The 21662-nt window shown below is 40.3% G+C and overlaps 1 protein-coding gene across 4 annotated transcripts in view; it reads right to left on the minus strand.

Annotated features, from left to right (window-relative positions):
• kctd12b (potassium channel tetramerisation domain containing 12b) overlaps positions 1-5184 on the minus strand; it is a 51339-nt gene extending 46155 nt beyond the window's left edge. For 2 of the 4 annotated variants that reach the window (XM_043704647.1, XM_043704646.1), the window contains exon 1: positions 2878-5184. In XM_043704647.1, the coding sequence (XP_043560582.1) occupies positions 2878-3709 (832 nt within the window). In that variant the 5' untranslated portion in view covers positions 3710-5184. The remainder of the gene's footprint in view (positions 1-2877) is intronic. The other 2 variants (XM_043704644.1, XM_043704645.1) reach the window with 2 other exon arrangements.
• Between the last annotated feature and the right edge of the window lie 16478 nt (positions 5185-21662).

Genomic DNA, 21662 nt, shown 5'->3' on the forward strand with positions numbered 1-21662 from the left:
GGTGATTATGGAGGTCTGAGTTATTAATGAAATACTAAGTCATTGGATTCATTCTGATTATTTTGATCCTGGAAAAAAAAAACTAATCAATCGGTGTCTGTAAAAAAGCAAAATAGTTGGACTAGATCTTTGAAAAGAATTAGACAATGAGATTATCTTTCTGAAATACTTAAAGATATATCAATATCTGTCTGATTAAGTCCAATTCTTGTAATTCAAAATCTTCAATACACACTTACATTGAGAAGCAAAAATAGTTATATTAGTTAGCTGTTAGAATATTTTGGGCTTATTTGAAAAAATGTTTTAGTTATTAAACTTTCATTCAAAGTGAAGCACAGAATGTTAAAGGAAGCAGGCATTAACCACTTGGATGTGATGTTGCACAGAATGCACTAAAAGAACATAGAAAATGACAGCACAGGAACAGGCCCTCTGGCCCTCCAGGCCTGTGCCTGAAAAAGAAATGTTTTTTTTCAAGCAAAATGCTTGGGAACATAGGAGCAAGGTTGGGCGATTCAGCTGGTCAAGCCTGATCTGCCATTTAGTTTTATCAGGGCTGACCATCTACCTCAGTGTCATTTTCCTATACGATCTCTGTATTCCTTATTATCAATCCTTTCCAGGTATCTATCAATTTCTGTGTTTTTACTTAAAGCTTCCAAATTAAATAGTTTGGAACTTGAAGACTGAAGAACATTACATCTAATTACTCCCATTTGGTATACTTGTAACAGTTACAAATGGGTTTCAGTGATATGTTTAACAAAGCAGCTTGTAGTCCAATAACATACAAAGTACACAAATGCCAGAGCCAGAAGCATATTAACCATCACTCTTGAGACATGTTTTCTGATCAGTTCAACAGGGAATTCTCAGGCCATTCATTAACCTCCCATTTGTTTGACTTTTCATTTCTCACATATTTAGTACATTGTGTCTAAATGGCACGGCTAAGATATCTATTTTACACAAACAATCTGAGATGGCCAAATATCTCTTATAAAAGTACTGCTATGAGGTTGAGAGCCTAAGAAGGCCCATTACATTTGAATATACATGTAGAAATCATGTATTAGCAGGTGACAAAACTAACTTCACATCTCATACTAGAGACAGTTTTAATACAGTTGTATGGAATGTTTGGGTGGGTGGGGTGGGGGGAGGAAGAGGTGTTTAGAACTGCATAGGAAACAATACAAATGTATGAAGGCTATCACCTATATTCCATTCAATCTTTCTGCTTTGATACAGAATACAAAAGGTACACAAGAGATTTTTTAAATTAAGTTTCAGCTTCTGAGCAAGACAAATTATCCTACATTTATGTAAACAACGAGGGTTAATAAGGATCTCTCCAAAAATCAATAAAATCATCAATATGGAGCTTGGCTCAGTAACATTTACAAGTTAGTTATCAAAAATGTAACTAGCATTTACCACTGATACCTTTTTTTATAACAGATAACATGAAAAAGCAAAGTTTTTGTGTTGTTTGTGCTAAAACCCAGTAGTGACAGTAGGTCACTTCAAATATTTATGTCATTAATAACATAAGAAGCACAAAGTGAATCCAGGTCAAGGCAGCAATGTTTTGTCAAAATAAAATTCTCATTGGTGCTGGATCAAAGAAATTTGAAATAATTTCAGTTCTAAAACAGTTTAAATTTTGATTCATTTGTATACTACTTTACTAAATATTTGAAGTTTAAAAACAACATGAATATACAGACATTACACTTGCTTCTGTGTACCTTATAGTCCATTTGGGAGAGTTGATCTTTAAGTACTTTCCAGGGAAGTGCCCACTATAACTTTTTTTATAAGCTGTCTTTGAAACAAATCTTCATGTTCACTAGCTATCTATCAGCTCATCAGGGTTAAGATGAGTTTATTGTTGAACCAACTAGCTCTTAACCTTTGCAAATCTACTGAACACTGCTTGATTGCAGTAAAAATTAATTCCAAACAGATTAAAACTTGTGTATCAAAAACTCACTATTTAAGATACAAATTAAACTATGAAGGCTTTGGCATTTGATTTAGTCACAAAATAGCTTTATTTTTTTAACAATGTCACATACGCATATCATAGGAAACATCAAGGTTCATTTGGAAATATCTGCACAAATATCCTGGCCCATGCAGACTGATCCAAAATTTTACAACAGTAATTTCACTATGAAATTTAAAAGTGTTTATCTTTTTTTAAAGGCGATGCGTTATTTGGCAACATTTTATTTTAAGATACAAACCTTATTTCTTTAAGCTCAGAACACTATGATGTGAGAAAATGGCAAATCTCTTTAAAATTCACTTTTGCATCCTTGCTGCAGTCAATTGAAATACTGTCCCCACCTTTAGCCTTCCCTTTAAATATTCTGAGTAGGGAGCACAAACACAGTTTGCTTTTCATGAAATAATGACAGTTCACTAATCCTCAACTGACGTGCAAAAATCAGTTGTTTTATACATTGTTGTTTACTTATGAAGAAGTTCCTCTGTCGCTTGCCATACGTTTTTGTTTTGTTTTAAAATTATTTTTACCTCAGACACTACCAGGCTGCTGAAGGCACTGGGAGACGTGCCAATTACCAAATGGGCACCACATCCAAACACATCCCTAGACTACAAAACTTTGTGTTCGCTTACAAATTGATATATCAATTTAAACAGCATCATTTTCCAAATAAAATTGTAACAGACCATAATTTTAAAAGTTCATCCACCCAAATGAATTGGAAAGCGTGAGCAATTGGGTGAGCGGCAATGGCACACAGAGGAGCATTTAGGGCAGTTCTAAGGGTGGTGGATCGGGTTTAGATCTAATCATTTGGGGAAGAGCAGGCAGAGGTTGGTGATGCACAGGTCACTCACGGTAGAAAATATATTCAGTGTAGCTGGTCCATATCTTGTCATCGGTCTGATCGTGAGCGAAGGCGCAGGTTCCGGTGGAGTTACAGGACACCATGTGGAAGCCAGCCTCTGCCAACCTGTCAAACGCCTGCTCCAGGAAAGTAAACTTCAGGTAGTAACGGGACGTGTAGCGCTCAGGAGGCCGGTCCGGATCTCTGCTCTCGTTCAGAGTCTCCCCGAATACCTCTTTGGCCAGAGCCGTCTTCCCGCAGACCATGATCCTGGCTACTCTTCTGAACTTGGCGTCAGTCTGGCTGTCCCTGCCCAGCGTGTAGGAGCCCCGGTAACCGATGGTGATGAAACCGGCTCTCCTGTCGCTGCCGGTCCCGCTGGCCATCGCCGAGACCGAGACCATGCTGCGGATCGCATCCGTAGTGGGCGAGCCGTCCTCAGGGTCGCTGGGGCAGGTGTCGTCGTTGATGGAGTTCTGTTTGCTGAGTTTGGGGCTCAGCGTTTTGACCAGTTCAGGAAGTGCGAAGTACTCGGCCTCCCTCTGCAACCTGCTCCTCTCGGGGAAGTGATCGGGAAGCACCAGCTGCTGGTCCCGCATGTAATCCAGGATGTAACGGAAAAGAAAACCGTCTCGGTCGATGAAGAAACGCCCCTTACCGTCTCTCGCCAGCCCCAACCCGCTTTTCGGCCTGAACATCTGCGAAAGGAGGGAGTCGGGCACACTGACCAAGGTGGAGTAGCGGGTGATGTATACCTGGCCGCCGACATTCAGCTCTACGATCTCAGGGAAAGGTGGCTCTTCGCTGCCCATGATAGTACTGGCGTTGTCCGGCAGAGCCATGGGCGAGCGGTCACTGTCCCCGCGCCTCCTCGCGCTCTCCTGTCCTCGTGCTCCCTCCGCTGACTCTCCTGGAACTTTATAAACAGAACAACAGCGCGAGAATCGCCGGAGCCTGAGAAGTCAGGCAGTAGGCGGGGCTCGACTGAGCAAACTGATCAATTGGCGTGGCGCGCTATCGCCTCTTTCCATTCTGAGTAACGCACCCCTTCTGCCCTGTTGCCCATCCAACTGTCACGGCCATTCAAGTAATGCAAGGAGTTATGTCTACCGCTCCTTAGCGCAAACGAAGCACTCAAAAAACAAGACAGTATAAATCTGAAATTAAAAGAAAATGCTGGGAATACTGAGCAAGTCTGTCATTATCTGTACGAGGTTTCAGCAGACCTGAAATATTAATTTATTTTCTGCGAATCCTTGCAATGCACTTCATTTTTTATGAGATACCCCATACCTTTGCTTTAAAGATCGTACTAATATTGGCAATTTTCCAAATACCTACTGCCACATATGGCATTGTTTTTCATTTTCGTAACTGCAAAGCCTCACATCGGAAATGGAGTCTACAGTATCCAAATATTTATTTATTGTGCTTTGGAATTGGCACGAATTATGTATGATTTTTTAAAAAAAACTCTGATCTCTATTGATTTATAATGATAGATCTTTTTTAACCAAATGTTAATTAAAAATAACACCCCGTGCTTAAATGAGACTTAGGCATTACAGGTGAAACGATGACATCGCTAACTGGTATTTGCAATTTCTAACCGGTTTAAAATACAAAATCTGTACAAAAATGTAAATTTCCGTATCCAGGTATGAATTATATGTAACTGTAGACAATCTATGTTGCTTAGTCAATGTCAATGTTGTTTAGAAAACTTATTTTTTAAAACTGCGTTTTTCTAATGTTTAGCTGAACAATACAGGGCCAACAAAGTTAACATTTCGCTTGAGATGTTACATGATTTATGCTTTAAGTGAAACATAATGGGTGTAAGAAAACGGTTATTACATAACAGGATTTGAATGATAAGATGATGTCAGTTGTTTAGGCTTTGTTTATCCCGTATAAAATTCATAGCCATTCACTGCAGTATGACTCATCTTTCTTTTATTTCATAAAATACTTTGCAAAATTTGTTTGCTGCTCTTGATAGCCCGGTTTAATGTATTTATTGGAATTTACAATAACCCTGATCTTGGATTTTCAATTTTATTCACTGAATGACACGTTACAACTATTCAAAACCGTTATTTTCCACTTGTTTTGGTTCCTCTTCTTAAATATTTTGTCATTTCTTTTCAAACTGTCATTCTAAATGCGCTCATTTCAACTGTATTATAAATGCAAGTGGTTTATTTTTCCTTTAACTTCATTCACTAGTAATGGAGTTTTACCAAGTCGAAAATACTTTTTATTGCCTAGACGATTTCCTGATATTAGTGTATCCCCTGTTTAATTATCTTTCAATTTTACTAAGATAATGTCAATTAAGAAATATGAATAAACAATACAAATGTTAAGTGAAACAGTGCAATTACTGTGATTTGTTAAAACAATGGTTTTTGTACTGCTAAAGTTTAGCAAGAAAATTAGAGTAAATATAATCTTAACCAGACAAGACTTTTGCTTCTGGCTTCAATTTTACCAACTGTTTACAGACGCCCACTAGGGCTTTTCTTCCTGATAGACTATTTTTCTGACATAAACTAGGAGGGCTATTTCTGTAAACTTCTAAATTCCCAGGGATCAATAGACATTGGAGAACTCCACATCTAACTGCAACTGGAACTAAGAGCTGATCATGGACTTCAGAAGAAAGGAGGAGGTCACACTCCTATCAACATAAGTGGAGCTGAAGTGGAGAGGGTCCAGAGAGTCAAGTTTCTAGGAGAGACCACTACCAACTATCTGTCCCAGACCATCCACGTAGATGCGATTGTCAAAAAGTCACAACACCTGTTCTTCCTCAAGAGGCTAAGGAAACTTACCATGTTCATAAGGACCCTCACCAACTTCTACAGATGCACCATAGAAAGCATTCTATCTGGATGCATCACAGCTCCTCTGCCCAGGACCATAAGAAACTTCATAAAGTTGTGAACACAGCCAAGCTCATCAATTAAGCCAACCTCTCATTCAATTACTCCATCTACACTTCCTGTTGCTGCTGAAAGGCAAGTAACATCATCAAATACCCCTCCCATCCAGGTGAGAATCTCTTTCAACTCTTCTGTCAGGCGGAAGATACAAAAGCTTAAACACTTGTACCAATGAACAGCTTCTTCCCTGCTGTTATTAGACTGTTGATTTTGCTTTTGTACACCACCTATGTAGCAGTAACTTTGAATGCCTGGCTCTGTTCATTCACCCTATGATTTGCATGTCCTTGTATGTTACCATCTGGCTGTACTGCAAGCAAAACCAAACTATTCATTGTACTTAAGTACACGTGACAACAAATCTAATTGGGGTCGCCAAAGTGATGTCACTGAGTGGCAAAGGAAAGGAGACCTACTGCAGGATTGCCACGCCAATAAGAGAATTGAAAGAGAACTGGAAGTGTATAGCATCTTTCAATGAGAAAAAAACAGTTCTTTCAACAAAACAGTCATTTGCACAGCCTTTCAGTTTTAAGAAATCACTATTAAACTATGTGATGCTGCTAACAGAACCTGCTTTCTCCGATACGAAAAAGTACACTCCAAGATTCAATTGTGCAAAATGATACTCTTGGAGAAGATTTATGGGTGACATATTGCAAGGTTACTTAGCCACCCTGCTGTAAAAGCTTATCGCATTATGAACCTTCTCAATGTCGAGTCATGCTTTTCTTTACGTCCATGTTGATACGTTTATATTTGATTGCGCCTAAAATTATATACCTTTTTAAAATTAAAACTCGTTTTCATTATTCACCATATATGTAACTTAATCGTGTTAATCTTTCTTTTACTCCTTAGTTATAACTGGCGTACAATTTTAATTTATGCAACTTGAGGTACACACAGTAGAGTAATGCGATCAAGATTACGTGTAGAAACATATACAAAAGCAGAAATTGCTGGAAAAACTGAGCAGGTCTGGCAGCATCTGTAGAGAAAAATCAGTTAACGTTTCGGGTCGAGTGACCCTTCCTCAAAACTTAATGCATTCGTACTTCTTTCGGTTTTTATTCTGTAATTTCATATTTTGATTTTAAGATTTATAAACAATTCTTCCAATTTCAAATCTATTTTATTATAAATGAGACCACTTTATTGAAGTATTAGAACGCGTCCGTCATGCTAAAATGTACTTCATTAAGCAACAATTTTCATTAAACTCTTAAGGGTGTCATAAATAGTGGGAACGCATTTTCATGTAAGTTGAATACTTTTCACATCGCGAAAATGTCCCAAAATCCATCGTAGCTAATGGATTGCTTATTGTAATAAGAGTACTTAAGGCTCTGAGTTTCTAGCATAGCAAGATCCCACTAACAGAAAATGAGACAAAAAGCCGGTTAATGTGAAAAAAAACTTATCTTCCACTAAATCATTCGGCGACACATTGAATAATTTATTTCAATAACAGTTCAGAATAACAAATATAAAAAATTGAAGTTTAGTAGACACATGCGTTGTATGTCAACTTTACTGTTAAGTACTGTGAGGACCAAACGCAATGATTTCATTTTATATGTGAAAATTATTAAATCAACAGCCTGCATTAAAATATTTTCGTACAGCGTCAATACCAACATGTAGTTTGAATATACTATCACTGCAATGCCATACTGTACTGACGATTGATATTTTAACAAATCGTTGAAATAACGACCTCTCGTGGTCACTAGTGACTTGGCATGAGATATTTCCTTTGCCAGTTAAACAGCAACACGGGCAGTTGGTCGTCATTAATTTACTTCAAGGGCTTTAATTGGCTCAGTGGAGAATTGCCCTTGGTTTAACTGCAGTCAGGTGTGTCCTTCTGCCTCAAAAGCTACTGGTGGGCAACCATGAAAGCCAGTTCCATGACTATAGCATGCCACTCCACCTTGAAGAACCAGTGCAGGCTCATTCACAAGTTGCCAGCCTCCAATTGGCCAGAGGCTCTTTGCTTGAACTGCCCCAAGACTTACTGTATAACAAAAGCAGAAATTGTTGGGGAAAACTCAGCATGTCTGGAAGCAACTGTGCCGAGTTAATGTTTTGAGTCCAGTGACCCTTCTTCACAACTGATTAAAGCTAGGAAAAGGCTGGCATTTCCAACCTACAATCAATTCTGAAGAAGGGTCACTGGAACCAAAATGTTACCTCTGATTTCTCTGTGCAGGTTCTGCCACAACTTTGAGTTTTCCCAGCAATTTCAGTTTTAGTTTCTGATTTCCAACATCCACAGTTCTTTTTGTGTTTTTAAAATTTATCTCTGTCCATTCTAACAAAATGCATAATCTCATGCTTCTATGTTGCCAGGTGATGAGAAAACTTGTACTGGCTCCATATCTAATATTTTGATAGCTTGAATATACTGTTGCTGTTTATCAAATCTTAATCATAAGCTCATAGGAACAGGAATAGATTCTAGCTTGTAATATCATTCAATAAAATGTCACTGATCTGGTTGTGGTTTCAGCTCTACCTTCCAGTCTATATCCCATAACCCTTGACTCCCTTGTCAAAACTCTAACTTAGCATTGCATAAATTTAAAGAGGAGAAAGTGAGGTCTGCAGATGCTGGAGATCAAAGTTGAAACTTTATTGCTGGAACAGCACAGCAGGTCAGGCAGCATCCAGGGAACAGGAGATTCGACGTTTCGGGCACAGGCCCTTCCTCAGAATTTAAAGACCCAGCCTCTAGTACTCCACAGATTTCCACAACCCTGACAGAAAAATAAATTGCCTTAATTCTGTCTTAAAATGAGACCATAGTGCACAGGACCCACTCTCCACTTCTGGAACAGGAAAGAAGTGATAGATAATAAAAGTTGACTGGCTTTATTGACTGAATTTCCTCATACCCTGCACTACCTGCTTAGCATCCTCATGCACAACACTCCTGTTGAATGAAGATTGCTGAACAGTCATAGCCTTTTAGTGTAAAAACCTTCCTTTTCTGCAGGTTGAGATTGCGGAGAAGGTAGCAGACCACCACAATACAGAAGACAGTTGCCTTTTGTGGAGATTATTACATAGCGCCACCAAATCAAAGGATCAAAGATTCATTTTCGGCAGGCAAATAATCTGCTCAACAGTCATCTACAGAAGTATATGACATGAATTGTATCTGTTCAATGCTGAATTTTGAAGTTTCATCAAGATGAATGGACATAACTTCATTAAGAATCCCTCATTATTGAGGATCCATTCATGAAGGCAAGCAGGCTCCTGGAAAACACTGGTGCCTGGGACTGCCTGAATATGTAGGTGCAATAGCTGCTTTCTCAGAACAGTGCTTAAGCTTGCAGGTAGTGTTTTTGGCAATCAGAGATTAATGGAGAGGAGGCTATTTTTGTTGAAGATGACCACTGGCTAGGTCATGGAAGCCTTGATATCCAAATACATGCAACTGTTAATATCTTGCACTGGCAAACCCAGCAATGGCTCCAAAGCTAATGGCCATCTCTGACTGACTCAGGGTCAGGTTCATTTATTAGTACATATAGTCACTGGTCCACCTAAACAGCACATTCGTCAATTCCTACAGTGGTGGTTTGATGCCTGGGAGACTGCACACAACCGCAATGGAGCCCTACAAAATCCATTTGGCTAAAGACGGAATCTGCCAATGATCTTTAAAGCCATGGGTCTCAACTCACCAAACACTGCAAGGCATCATAGTAACAGTCTCTCTATAGATTTTGAAAAATGACAGCAAGGTAAGATGCTCCAGTTGGAACTCCTCTACTCACCAGTCCCTTTTCCTTTCTTTTTCTCCTTTTTGCAGAACTTTTTTCTTCCTCCACCCACAACTTTTAACTACCCATACCTAGAGAATGGAGGTCAAGGGAGATCAATCATGACCAGAGCCAGGACAGGACCTGAGCATGCGGGCCAAGTCCTGCATCGGTAACAGAGCAAGCTCATGCCGAGTCCTAGAATGATGGCAACAGAGCAAGCACGGCCAAGGCCGAGTCCTAGAGTGACAGCAGCAGAGCAGGCATGAGCCAAGTTCTGGACTGAATTCCAGAGAAAAGGCAGCAGCGCAAGCAAGGGCTGAGCCCCAAAGTGAGAACAGAGCAAATGCAGGCTGGGTTCCAGAGCAGCAGAGCAAGTCCTGGACCGAGGCCAGTGCATAGAGGTAGTATTGTCTTGTGTTCTAAAGCTTGCAGGCATGGACTCATGTTGGAAAAGGATGAGAACTTATAAAACTTAAGTACTTTATAGTCACTTTTATTATCATTCTGAACTTTTTAAACCCTATTCCCATGCTTACTTTTTTCACTCTGTAACACTTAAGGTATCTGTACCTAGGCAGTCTGTATCTAAGATGGTGCCAAGAGATGACATTACAAACTTCTCATTGCACTTCTCATTGCACAAGGCTATTCTATTCTATAATCCTCAATTACACTGCTGTTCAAACATTTACCGGTAGTTGAGGCAAATCTAGTACACACTCTGGCATGGACATGGTCTTTCTAATGGGATAGCTGTTGTTTCTCCTCTAATTGAGGCTCATCAGGTTACTGAGGCTGCACCTGACCCTGTCTGCTTTAAGAGCATCTGCTTTGCAGCACATGGTCTGGGTGCCAGACTTCTGTCATCTGGTTTCTCCTCTCATGTCTGATCCTTGAAAACCAAGTTGTTACCTTTCCTTTGTTATTTGTATTCTGAGTACATGCTGATGTTCCTTCTACTTCCAGACTTGCCATGAACATGCACCACCTCTGCTCCCACCATTACCATGAATGTAGCAGCAATGTCAGCTAACATCTGCAAGACCTATGAGGATCTGTTTGCTGCATTGATTACCAATTTCAAAGCTGTATTCCTAAGCAGACAATATGGTCTCAGCTAGTCATGCCACCTTTAACCAAGTGACGACCAGGGGACATATGATTCCTGAGTTCTGCTGAAAAAATTCAAAATGTCTCAAAACTGAAAGGAAATCTACTTAAATGGATGGTAAGGGGCTTCTCATTCAGATTGCAGTACCACTGCCTTGGACCATCCCCAACCATGATAAAAATATGTATATGACATAATGTCATCATATCTTTGGATGAGTGCATGCCACCCTAAATTTTTATCACTTTACATAAAATTTACCTCAATGCTTTTACTTGTGTGGAATAGCATAACTATAAGCCAGCAAGACTAAAATAATCACTCAGAATATCAATATAGATTTTAGAAAAAAATATTTTACCCCCCCCCCCCCCCCCCCCAGTAGTAAGGATGTGGAACTCACCACCATAGGGAGCAACTGAAGCAATATAATAGAGATGCTTTAAAGGGCATGGTATAAAAGAATAGAGGGAGAAGAGAATAAAAGTTTATTTGAAAGACTTAGATAGAGAAAATGAAAAGAGGCTCGTGTGAACTAACAAAATTGGGAACACATCAGGAACTTGGTCCTATATAATCCGATGTTTCTGTTTCCTATATCAAATGTCAACATATGCAAGCTGAGTAGGTAAATAATGGAATTTTTTTCATGTCGTCAGTCCCACAGTTTGCAACTTAAGATATTTGGCTTAAGTAGTAATTGACTAAATGGTTTACTGCATGGATTTTGCTATTTTGATTTTTCATGTAAACCTCAATCCAGGTAGCAAGAAAACATCGCCAAATATTGATCAGTATCTCAAATATGTAGTTTGGAGTCAGACTAAAAATTGGCCACACCGATGCTTGTTTGTGTTCTGCCCACAAATCATGGTTGGTACAAGTTAGAAGGCAGACAATTGCAGTGACTTTTAAAAAGTCATCAAGAACCTTTTAGAAGATTTTTTATTTATATTATAGTGTTTTTAATATTCTGTTGATGTTTTCTGAACTTTTCAGTGGCTTTTGACATGGCACCGAGTACTCCATGTGGATCCCTTTACATACATTTCTCTAGCAAGAGATGGAACAGGATGATAATCAACATGGAATGAGGTGTAAGTAGGGGTGGTAGCTGAAGAACAGGAATCAGCTCCCTCTGCTGATACATTCCTCAGTTGGAAGAATTGATACTCACTTGGATCCATCCATGAAAGGGAGCTTATTGATGAGCAAAAGGTCTTCATGTCATCTTTGGAGGTGATGGTGCATGTCCTGTATGGATTTATTGGAGACTGTGAAGTACTCTACCTGCCAAATGCTGCAATAATGTAGAATGAACTTCTAGAATGAGAACATACACATTTTTAAAAACCATTTGCAGGATAATTCTGGATAGCCAAGAACAGACATAAACTTTCCCAGGTGTACTTATCAAGATTTCATTTTAATCTGCTCCTAAATGGATTGGCAATGAATCAGTTCAAGGTATCTGTTTTGGCTGGAGTCCTACTTCCCAGTGGAATCCTTCAGAATATTCTTATATCAATGACACGTCATCTTGTAGGAGAGCTTAGATATGCCTGCAGTAATGCAGAAACTAGCTGAGAGAATTTCTCAGGGTGATTCCATATCCATTAAATCTAGCCTACTCCCTTAAGTGCCAGGCACTTGCAGCCAGTGGTTTCTTGGACATGGCTCCAGTTATAACTGGGACCATTTTAAAATTCTTGTACCCAGGGTAATTATAGTCACTTGAAGTGAATATAACAGCAACATGCTTCACATTTGCCACGACTCAGCCAGCACTAGATTAGTGTAGGAGAGTATATTTATAGAGATTCAGGATAGTGATTTTTGGTGATTGAATGATGAAAATCTTTTGCAATTATCACATTAGTTGGTGCCCTGCATTTCAATATATTGCAGACATTATTTTGGTATGCAGTGGTCAGATAGAGCCAATGGCAAGTGGCTTCAGATGACATAAGTTGCAGCAGATGGAAAACACAGCATGTTGTTTCTAGGTGCACTGTTTGCTCCTTGTTTGCAATACTTTATGCAGGAACCAGATCTGAATTTTTTTTAAAGAGCAATTATAATCAATTATCAATTAATGTTCTTTCCCTCATCTTCTTTCATCCCTCTAAGTAATTCACTTCTGCCAATTGTATGTTCTTTCCTTTCTCTCCATTCACAAAGATAAAGCATAAAACATCATGTAGAAGCAAAGAATAGGATATGGCCTGGCAGTCAGAGAAGCCTTGACAACTACAGAGAAGGCAGTAATACAGATAAGTTGGAGCACCACAGGAAAGCCATTAGAAATGGGAGTCTCCCAGCTACCTAGTGAAACAATGAAATATTATATAGTCACATGTCAGTAACTATTCACATAATAATAACCTAGAATCCTTTTGTTAGCTGTAATTCATATCTTTCATTCCCCTGGTTTATTTATATGCTGTATTGGTGCTGGTGCTGAAAAAGGAAGTAAACATCTTATGGAGGCCATTCATTCTGAGGATGTACTATCACATGCCTATTGTTCACCCTCTACCAACCGTGGGCGGCACAGAGGTTAGCACTGCTGCCTCACAGCGCCAGAGACCCGGATTCAATTCCTGCCTCAGGTGACTGACTGTTTGGAGTTTGCACGTTCTCCCCATGTCTGCGTGGGTTTCCTCCGGGTGCTCCGGTTTCCTCCCACAGTCAAAGATGTGCAGGTCAGGTGAATTGGCCATGCTAAATTGCCCGTAGTGTTAGGTAAGGGGCAAATGTAGGGGTATGGGTGGGTTGCGCTTCAGCGAGTCATTGTAGACTTGTTGGGCCGAAGGGCCTGTTTCCACACTGTAATGTAATCTAAACTCAATAGAACAACTGATATCAAGAAGCGAAACAGATAGTTGGATTATTAGAAGGTGATGCACATATCAAAAATGGGATGGAGCAGATGCTAGAAGTAGGTACTGCAATGGAAAGCCAACAGGAGAACACAAGACCCTGAAAATTTTGCCCAGCTGAACAAAGGTGCTGAACATCACAAGTGATCAATGAAGGAAACAATTCTGGAGCAGCAGCAGAGAGGTTCTGTCAGCTTTCAAGAGACACTGCACAGCATTGGCAAAAAGAGATTGGAGGACCCTACATCTAGCATAAATATCATGATGCCTCAGACATTTTATTTGATGTCTGTAGGACCTGGAATCAGTCGAAAGAAGCATCACAGTTATAGTTAAAACCTTCATGGGTCTTCTGATTATAGTGGTACCTACACATACATAAATGCACAACTACCTGATCGTATATAGTTTGAAACACTGAAAGCATCAGAACTTATAGGAAACAACTTGTTTTTTTTTCTTAAAAACTGCTGAATTGTGAGAATGCTTTGAGGAGCAACTTGATTCCACACAAAGTTAGGACAGTTATAAAGTTGAAGGTGTGTACTGTACCTCTAAGAAAGAGTTAATGCTGTTTTGCACTGTCAGCTTACAAGAATCTGTCATATGATTAACTAGCAGTCCCAGAGCATACTGGAAAATTGACAATATGTAACATTTGACTGTGAAATGGACAGCTGAGTTGGTTACTGTTTTGACAACAATTTGTATTTAACTAATCAGTTTAAACTATGCCCCAGGATACTAAAACCAAATCAAGTTTGAATTTATTGTTTTGCCAACATCAAACCAATGAGACAATCCAAAGTTGGAGGTATAAAAAAGGCAGGCAGCTTGAAAGTCAGACAGAGCAACTGCCATTTGAAACACTCTCTATCAAAAGTACCTTTTCATATGAAACATCTTCACAGTAAAATAAAGACGATGACCCAGGGAGATTTTCTGCCTAAAGATGAAAGACACCAAAGATTGCAGCCGCTATATGGTTTTGAAATGAAGTTGATGTAATTTTATTAAATGTTTTATTGGAACAGGATATTGTCATAGAACCTAAGGCAGGTAATAAGCAGTTAAGAGAAAAGAGGTCTTAGAGGTATGATTAGTTGTTGTTTAATGTTCACTTTTAGAGTTAAAGAATAAATTGATATTATTTGGGAGTTCTCTCACTCATAATTTAACAGATTATGAGGCTAGGTGGGCTTTTCTAGGTGTTTGGTTTAATTAACAGAAGGGTGCACTGCCATGTTGTAACACTAGAAACAAACTGCACATGTTATAAGTGCTTCAAAGTAAACCAAGGACACCTCCAAAGGCAAGGGGCTCTGCTGAAGAATAACTTAGCACTTGCTATATAAAAGACTGTGACTTTTAAGTTTGGTTACTACATTCGAGAGAGTGAAATAGACCAATCAATCATAATTTCAGATCTGGCCAGTTGGAGTGGCTTGTGGGTATAATCTCCTTGTAACTTCATACATCTGTGTATTTTGGTGCTTGATTAAAATTGTATTGCATATACTTGCATGCAAAAGCATTGAAGTCTTGGAGAAGGAGTCTACTCTGGCGAGGGTCTGTATACTTGGATGCCAGAGATGCCTAGTACTGAGAGCAAAATGTTCTTCAGGCATAGGCTAGTAGGGAAGTGTGGTTTGGCATTGTTAGAGAAGATGGAGCAAGAACATGTCAAAGGGTGATCCAATCAAATTGAGTCCACTTCAATCCCCTTACCCTGTCCGCAAATTAGAACTTTACATACTGTCCCCTCTCCCAGTATAGGATCTATTCCTGCACAAGTACACTTGGGATACAAACAAATGAAATAGAAGTAGTCCATTCGGCCCCGCAAGTTCATTCCACTATTCAATACATTCATGACTGATCAGCTTGTGTTTCTGCACAGTCTTTGATGGCTTTTTCCAAGATTCCAGAATCCAGAGAACTTCAGTCAAGAACATCTAAGCTGATACAGCAGAGATGGAAGCTGCCTGACTAACTCTGCTAGAGCCACATAATTATCACATAATAATGGAAAATAAACAAGTTTTTTTGGCTGCAAATGGGTATCAATCCATTGTTCAACATTTGATAAAGATCACATTTCCAATTCAGGTTAATGAGCCAAGCTGCATTGTCTGTCCTCCCCATCTTTACCTGTCAAATGGTTCTTTATTTTGCAAAAATAGTATGACATGGACAAGAATTGAATGTGTGCGAGATTAATAAATTGCTGCCTTTGGGGCTATTTTATATCTGGGGGCTCTGGGTGAGTGATGGAGCTGGTTGAGTTTCAAATCACACTAGCTGATTGCAAAGTCTCAAATTAACTCAAGCCTCTCTGAAATTAATCAGTTCTGGGCATTTCTGGCATTCAAATATGCAGACTTTCACCAGGGTAGACTCCTTTTTCATCACCTTGCTTTTGAACAATATTGTTCAAAAACCAATGTCGTACATTATTGAAATCTGGCTGGTACATAATTGAGGGCACCCCAGATCTGTCTGATCCTTCAAAGTACATTTTCAGTATCCTGATTGTTTTTTCCATTCCAACTCTTGTGCTCATTGGCTTTTATGGACTTTGGAAAGTATCCCTTGTCTTCAACAATCCTGTGTTGACTTTTGTTTGAAATAGGAAGAATGTCTGTGGGAAGCCTGATTAGTGCAAGATGAACACACCAATGCAACTCTGAGGAACTTTGAAGAGACATGCATTTGCAAGCAGTCATGAACTGATGACTGCAAATTTTGATGGTCTTGACCACTACTAATAATGCAGGCATTAGTCAATTTAGCAGGAAATCTTCTCTAAAAACTCTGCCAAAATCAGCAACAAGAATTCTGTAACTTTTGAGGCACTGGTGTTTAGTCAGGTGCAGGAAACCTATCCTTTGCCTGTATACCCTATGTTGCAGGTATCATCTCCTGTAAACTAGGGCTCTGTACCCACCAACTTGTCCTGTAGAATAGCTAGTGGTCAAGAGAAGACTGCTGTTCTGCATCTATTTGTCATTGCTGCTTTTGCTATTGTTCCCCTTTTACAGGTTTCTTCTATGTTTTTCCAAAATGCTCCTCTTCCAAGGAGCCAGTGATCAAAATTGATCTACAAAATTGATGGATATCCAAGATGGTGCCAGAGCACGGTGACTCTCTCCAAGCTCTCCTAAACAGATCATCCCTTCACATCTCGTTTAATCATTCCACTCTTTTAAATCTCTACGTAAGTCTGTCAGAATTGCTGACAATTTCTTTTAAATCTACTTACATATCTGGTGATCTTTCCACCTCCAGAAACAACCAATCTGACCCGGCGAAGACCAGAGTGCCCAATAGTGTGAGCCAACAGGGCCTGACTGCTGATGCTGGAACCATGACCATGACAACAAAGTGACCAGCCACTTACTGCCCTCACAAAGGCCTGACCCAGATGTTGATCGGCGACCCAATTCCGTGGAATGGACACAACGCAGACCCAATCCCCTACCAGAACACATGAAGTCCCAACACGAAGGTGCGACCAGACCAAGAACAAGATCCCCCAGAGCACCTGAGCCCGTGACCACATACTCACATACCTTCTTGAACAGCAGATCATTCACTCTGACTCCTGGACTGACCAGAAGCAGCCACTTACTCAGGAAATGTGGGAGACATGTTAGCCAACAGGTGTGAGACTGAAACACTTCTGTTTCAATACCCCTATCCAGCATACACCTCGTAAACATTCAAGCTATTGAGAAGAAGCTAAATAAACTTAAAGTTTAACACACATATCAAAAGTAATGGACAAACTGCTGTATTCTCTGTTTTGCAGAGACATTTTCACTCCTGCTTCATTTGACAGTACCTTACAACCTGACAGCATCTCAATCCACTGGATGGACCACACGCATCCTCAGGCAAGGCAAAGTTTGTGGATTCTGCGTCATGATGAATAGCTGTTCATGGGACAATCCTGGCAAATTACCATTCCCTGGACCTAGAATATCTAGCAAAGTGTTATCCCTACTGCCTATTGCAGGAGTTTATGTCTGCTAACCCAACAGGAGTTTACAATCTGTGGAAGTGAAGGCCACATTTGATGGAACATACACCACTACAAATAGCTTTGATATGACATACCCTAAGACCTTGTTCATCGTAACCAGTAACTTCAACCAGGCAAATCTCAAGAGTGTGCTGCCAAGATAGTACCAACACATCTCCTGTCCCACCAGAGGCTCAAACACCCTGAACCATTGCTACACAACCATCAAAGACACCTACTGCTTAATTCCTTGCCAGCCTTTTGGTAAATCATAAAGCTGTGCTCCCTCGTCTGGCTTACATGCAGAAACTGAAGCATAAGGATTGATACAGAAAGTCATACAATGCTGGTCTGAGGTGACAGATGAGCTCCTATGTGAGTGCTTTGAGTTGGTGGATTGGTTCATATTCAAGAACTCAGCAGCCAACCTAAATTAGTATGCCACTATTGTCATAGACTTCCTAAGTAAGTGTGTGGAGGACTGCATGCAAAGAAGTTAATCTGAGTGTTCCTCAACCAGTAACCATGGATGAACTGGAAGATCTACTTCCTACTGAATTCCAGGTCAGAGGCATTCACGTCATGTGACCCTGACCTTTGCAGGAAATCTAAGCAAAATCTTCGCAAAGCCATCAGGGATGCCAAGAGACAATACCAGATTAAATTTGTGTTCCAGACGAAGCATACCAATACACCAGAGCATAGAACATTCTAGTGCAGTACAGACCCTTTGGCCCTCGATGTTGTGCCAATCTGTGAAACCAATCTGAAGCCCATCTAACCTACACTGTTCCATTTTCATCCATATGTCTATCCAATGACCATTTAAATGCCCTTAAAGTTGGCGAGCCTACTAGTGTTGCAGGCAGGCCATTCTATGCCCCATTACTCTCTGTATCTATCACACATCAATTTAAAGCTATGTCCCATCATGCCAGCCATCACCATCCAAGGAACAAGGCTCTCACTGTCCACCCTTTCTAACCCTCTGATTATCTTATATGTCTCAATTAAGTCACCTCTCAACCTTCTTCTAATTAAAACAGCATAAAGTCCCTGATCCTTTCCTCGTAAGACCTTCCCTCCATACCAGGCATATCCTAGTAAATCACCTCTGAACTCTTTCCAAAGCTTCCACATCTTTCCTATAATGCGGTGACCAGAAGTGTACATAATACTCGAAGTGCAGCCACACCAAAGTTTTATACAGCTACAGCATGTGCTCAAGGCTCCAAAACTCAATCTCTCTACCAACACACTGTATGGCTTCTTAACAACCCTATCAACCTGCGTGGCAACTTTCAGGGAGCTATGTAAATGGATGCTGAGATCTCTCTGTTCATCTACACTGCCAAGAATCTTACCATTAGCCCTGTACTCTGCATTCCTGTTGCTCCTTTCAAAGTGAATCACCTCACACTTTTCTGCATTAAACTCCATTTGCCACCTCTCAGCCCAGCTCTGCAGCTTAACTATGTTCCTCTGTAACCCACAACATCCTTCGGCACAGTCCACAATTCTACCAACCTTAGTGTCATACAAATTTACTAACCCATCCTTCTACACCCTCATCCAGGTTATTTCTAAAAATGACAAATAGCAGTGGCCCCAAACAGATCCTTGCAGTGCACCACTAGTAACTGAACTCCAGGATGAACATTTCCCATCAACCACCACCCTGTGTCTTCTTTCAGCTAGCCATTTTCTGATCAAAACTACTAAATCACTCTCAATCCCAAGCATCTGTACTTTGTGCAATTGCCTACCATGGGGAATCTTATCAAACACCTTACTGAAATCCATATATGCCATATCAACTGCTTTACCCTCATCCATCTGTTTGGTCACCTTCTCAAAGAACTCAATAAGATTTGTGAGGCACAGCCTACCCTTCACAAAACCATGTTAATTATCCTTAACCAACTTATTCCTTTCTAGATGATTATAAATCCTATCTTTTCCAACACTTTATCCGACCAAAGTAAGGTTCACTGGTCTATAATTACTAGGGTTGTCTTTACTCCCTTTCTTGAACAAGGGAACAATATTTGCTATACTCCAGTCTTCCGGCAATATTCTTGTAGACAATGATGACATAAAGATCAAAGCCAAAGGCTCTGCAATCTCCTCCCTGGCTTACCAGAGTATCCCAGGATAAATCCCACGGTGGCAAGATTTACAGGATATAAAGGAATACAAAGCTAAGTCAAGTAAAATCATGGACAACAATGCATCTCTTCCTGGTGAGCTCAATGCATTCTATGTTCAGTTTGAAGAGAATGTCAGTGAAATGGTGCCCCATCAGCCTCGAGTCCACGTATACTCACAGTTACCACTGCAGACGTGACCATCAGCCTTTGTGAGTGTGAACCCATTGAACGTGACTGGCCCAGGTGGAGTTCCCAGCCATGCACTCAGAACCTATGCAGACCATCTGATGGCATATTTGCAGATATCTTTAACCTTCCTTACCACAATATGAAATTCCCACCTGCTTCAAGAAAACCACCATCATCTCAGAGCCAAAGAAAAATCAGAGAATATGCCTTCATGACTACCAACCAGTGGCTCTGACATCCGTCATATGAAGTGCTTCGAGAAGTTAGTAATGGCACATATAAGGTCCAGCCTCCCAGATTGCCTTGATCCACTACTGTTGCAGGAGGTCCACAGCAGATATCTCCTCCCTGGCCCCACACTCATCCCTGGAACATCTGGATAACACAGACACATTCGTTGGTCTCCTTCATCTCCAAACTCCGAAACCTTGGACTCTGCTCCCCTCTCTGCATGGGGCAGCATGGTGGCTCAGTGGTTAGCATGACTGCCTCACAGCATCAGTGACTCGGGTTCGATTCCCGCCTTGGGTGACTGTCTGTGTGGAGCTTGTACATTCTCCCTGTGTCTATGTGGGTTTCCTCTGGGTGCTCTGGTTTCCTCCCACAGTCCAAAGATGTGCAGGTTGGGTGAACTGGCCATGCTAAATTTCCCATAGTGTTAAGTGTATTAGTCAGAGGGAAATGAGTGGGTTACTCTTTGGAGGGTCAGTGTGGACATGTTGGGCCAAATGTCCTGTTTCTACACTGTAGATAATCTAATCGAATCTAATCAGATTACAATCAATAAGGATACGTGAGTACACTTCCTCCACAATCATCCTCAACACCAATGCCTTACAACACTGCATACTCATTCCCTTACTATACTTCATATACACTTACAACAATGTGGCCAAATTCAGCTCAAACATGATTTACAAATTTGCTAATGACACTACCATAGTGGTTGATCTCAAACAAGGATGAGTATAGGAATACTACAGACAGCTTAGTGCATAGTATAAAAACACCAATCTCTCTCTCTCTCTCAATGTTAGCAAATTGAAGGAGCTTCAATCAACTTCAGGAAGCAGCGTGCAGTGCACGTTTCTGTCTGTATTAATGGCACTGAGGTGGACGTGATCAAGACTTCAAGTTCCAGGGAGAAAATATCACCAACGATCTATCCTGGTCTACAAACGTCATCGCTACAGTCAAGAAAGCACACCAATGCCTTGACTTCATCAGAAGGCTGAGGAAATTTGGCATGTCCACAATAATTCTTAACAATTTTTATAGAGGTACCGTAGAAAGCATCCAATCTAGATGCTTCACAGCTTGGTGTGGCAACTGTGCTGTCCAAAACCACAAGAAATTAAAGAGTTGTGAATGTATCTCAGTCCAACATGAATATCAGCTTTCCATTGACTCAGTCTACACTTTCTGCTGCCTCAGGACAGAAGCCAAAGACCCTTCCCATCCCAGTTATATTCTCTTCCACCCTCTTCCATTCGGCATAAGATACAAAGGTTTGTAAACATATATCAACTGATTCAAGAACAAATCCTCTCATATATTGGAGTTTATCTTTCTCTGTACCTTTTCTGTTCTATTTCCCTCATGTACTTGTGTAAGATATGATTTGTCTAGTTAGCACACAAAACAATATTTTCCACTATATCTTGGTACATGTGATAATCATCAATCAAATCAAATCAAAACATTGTCCAGAT

Source organism: Chiloscyllium plagiosum, chromosome 15, assembly GCF_004010195.1.
Source record: "Chiloscyllium plagiosum isolate BGI_BamShark_2017 chromosome 15, ASM401019v2, whole genome shotgun sequence".
Lineage (NCBI taxonomy): Eukaryota > Metazoa > Chordata > Chondrichthyes > Orectolobiformes > Hemiscylliidae > Chiloscyllium > Chiloscyllium plagiosum.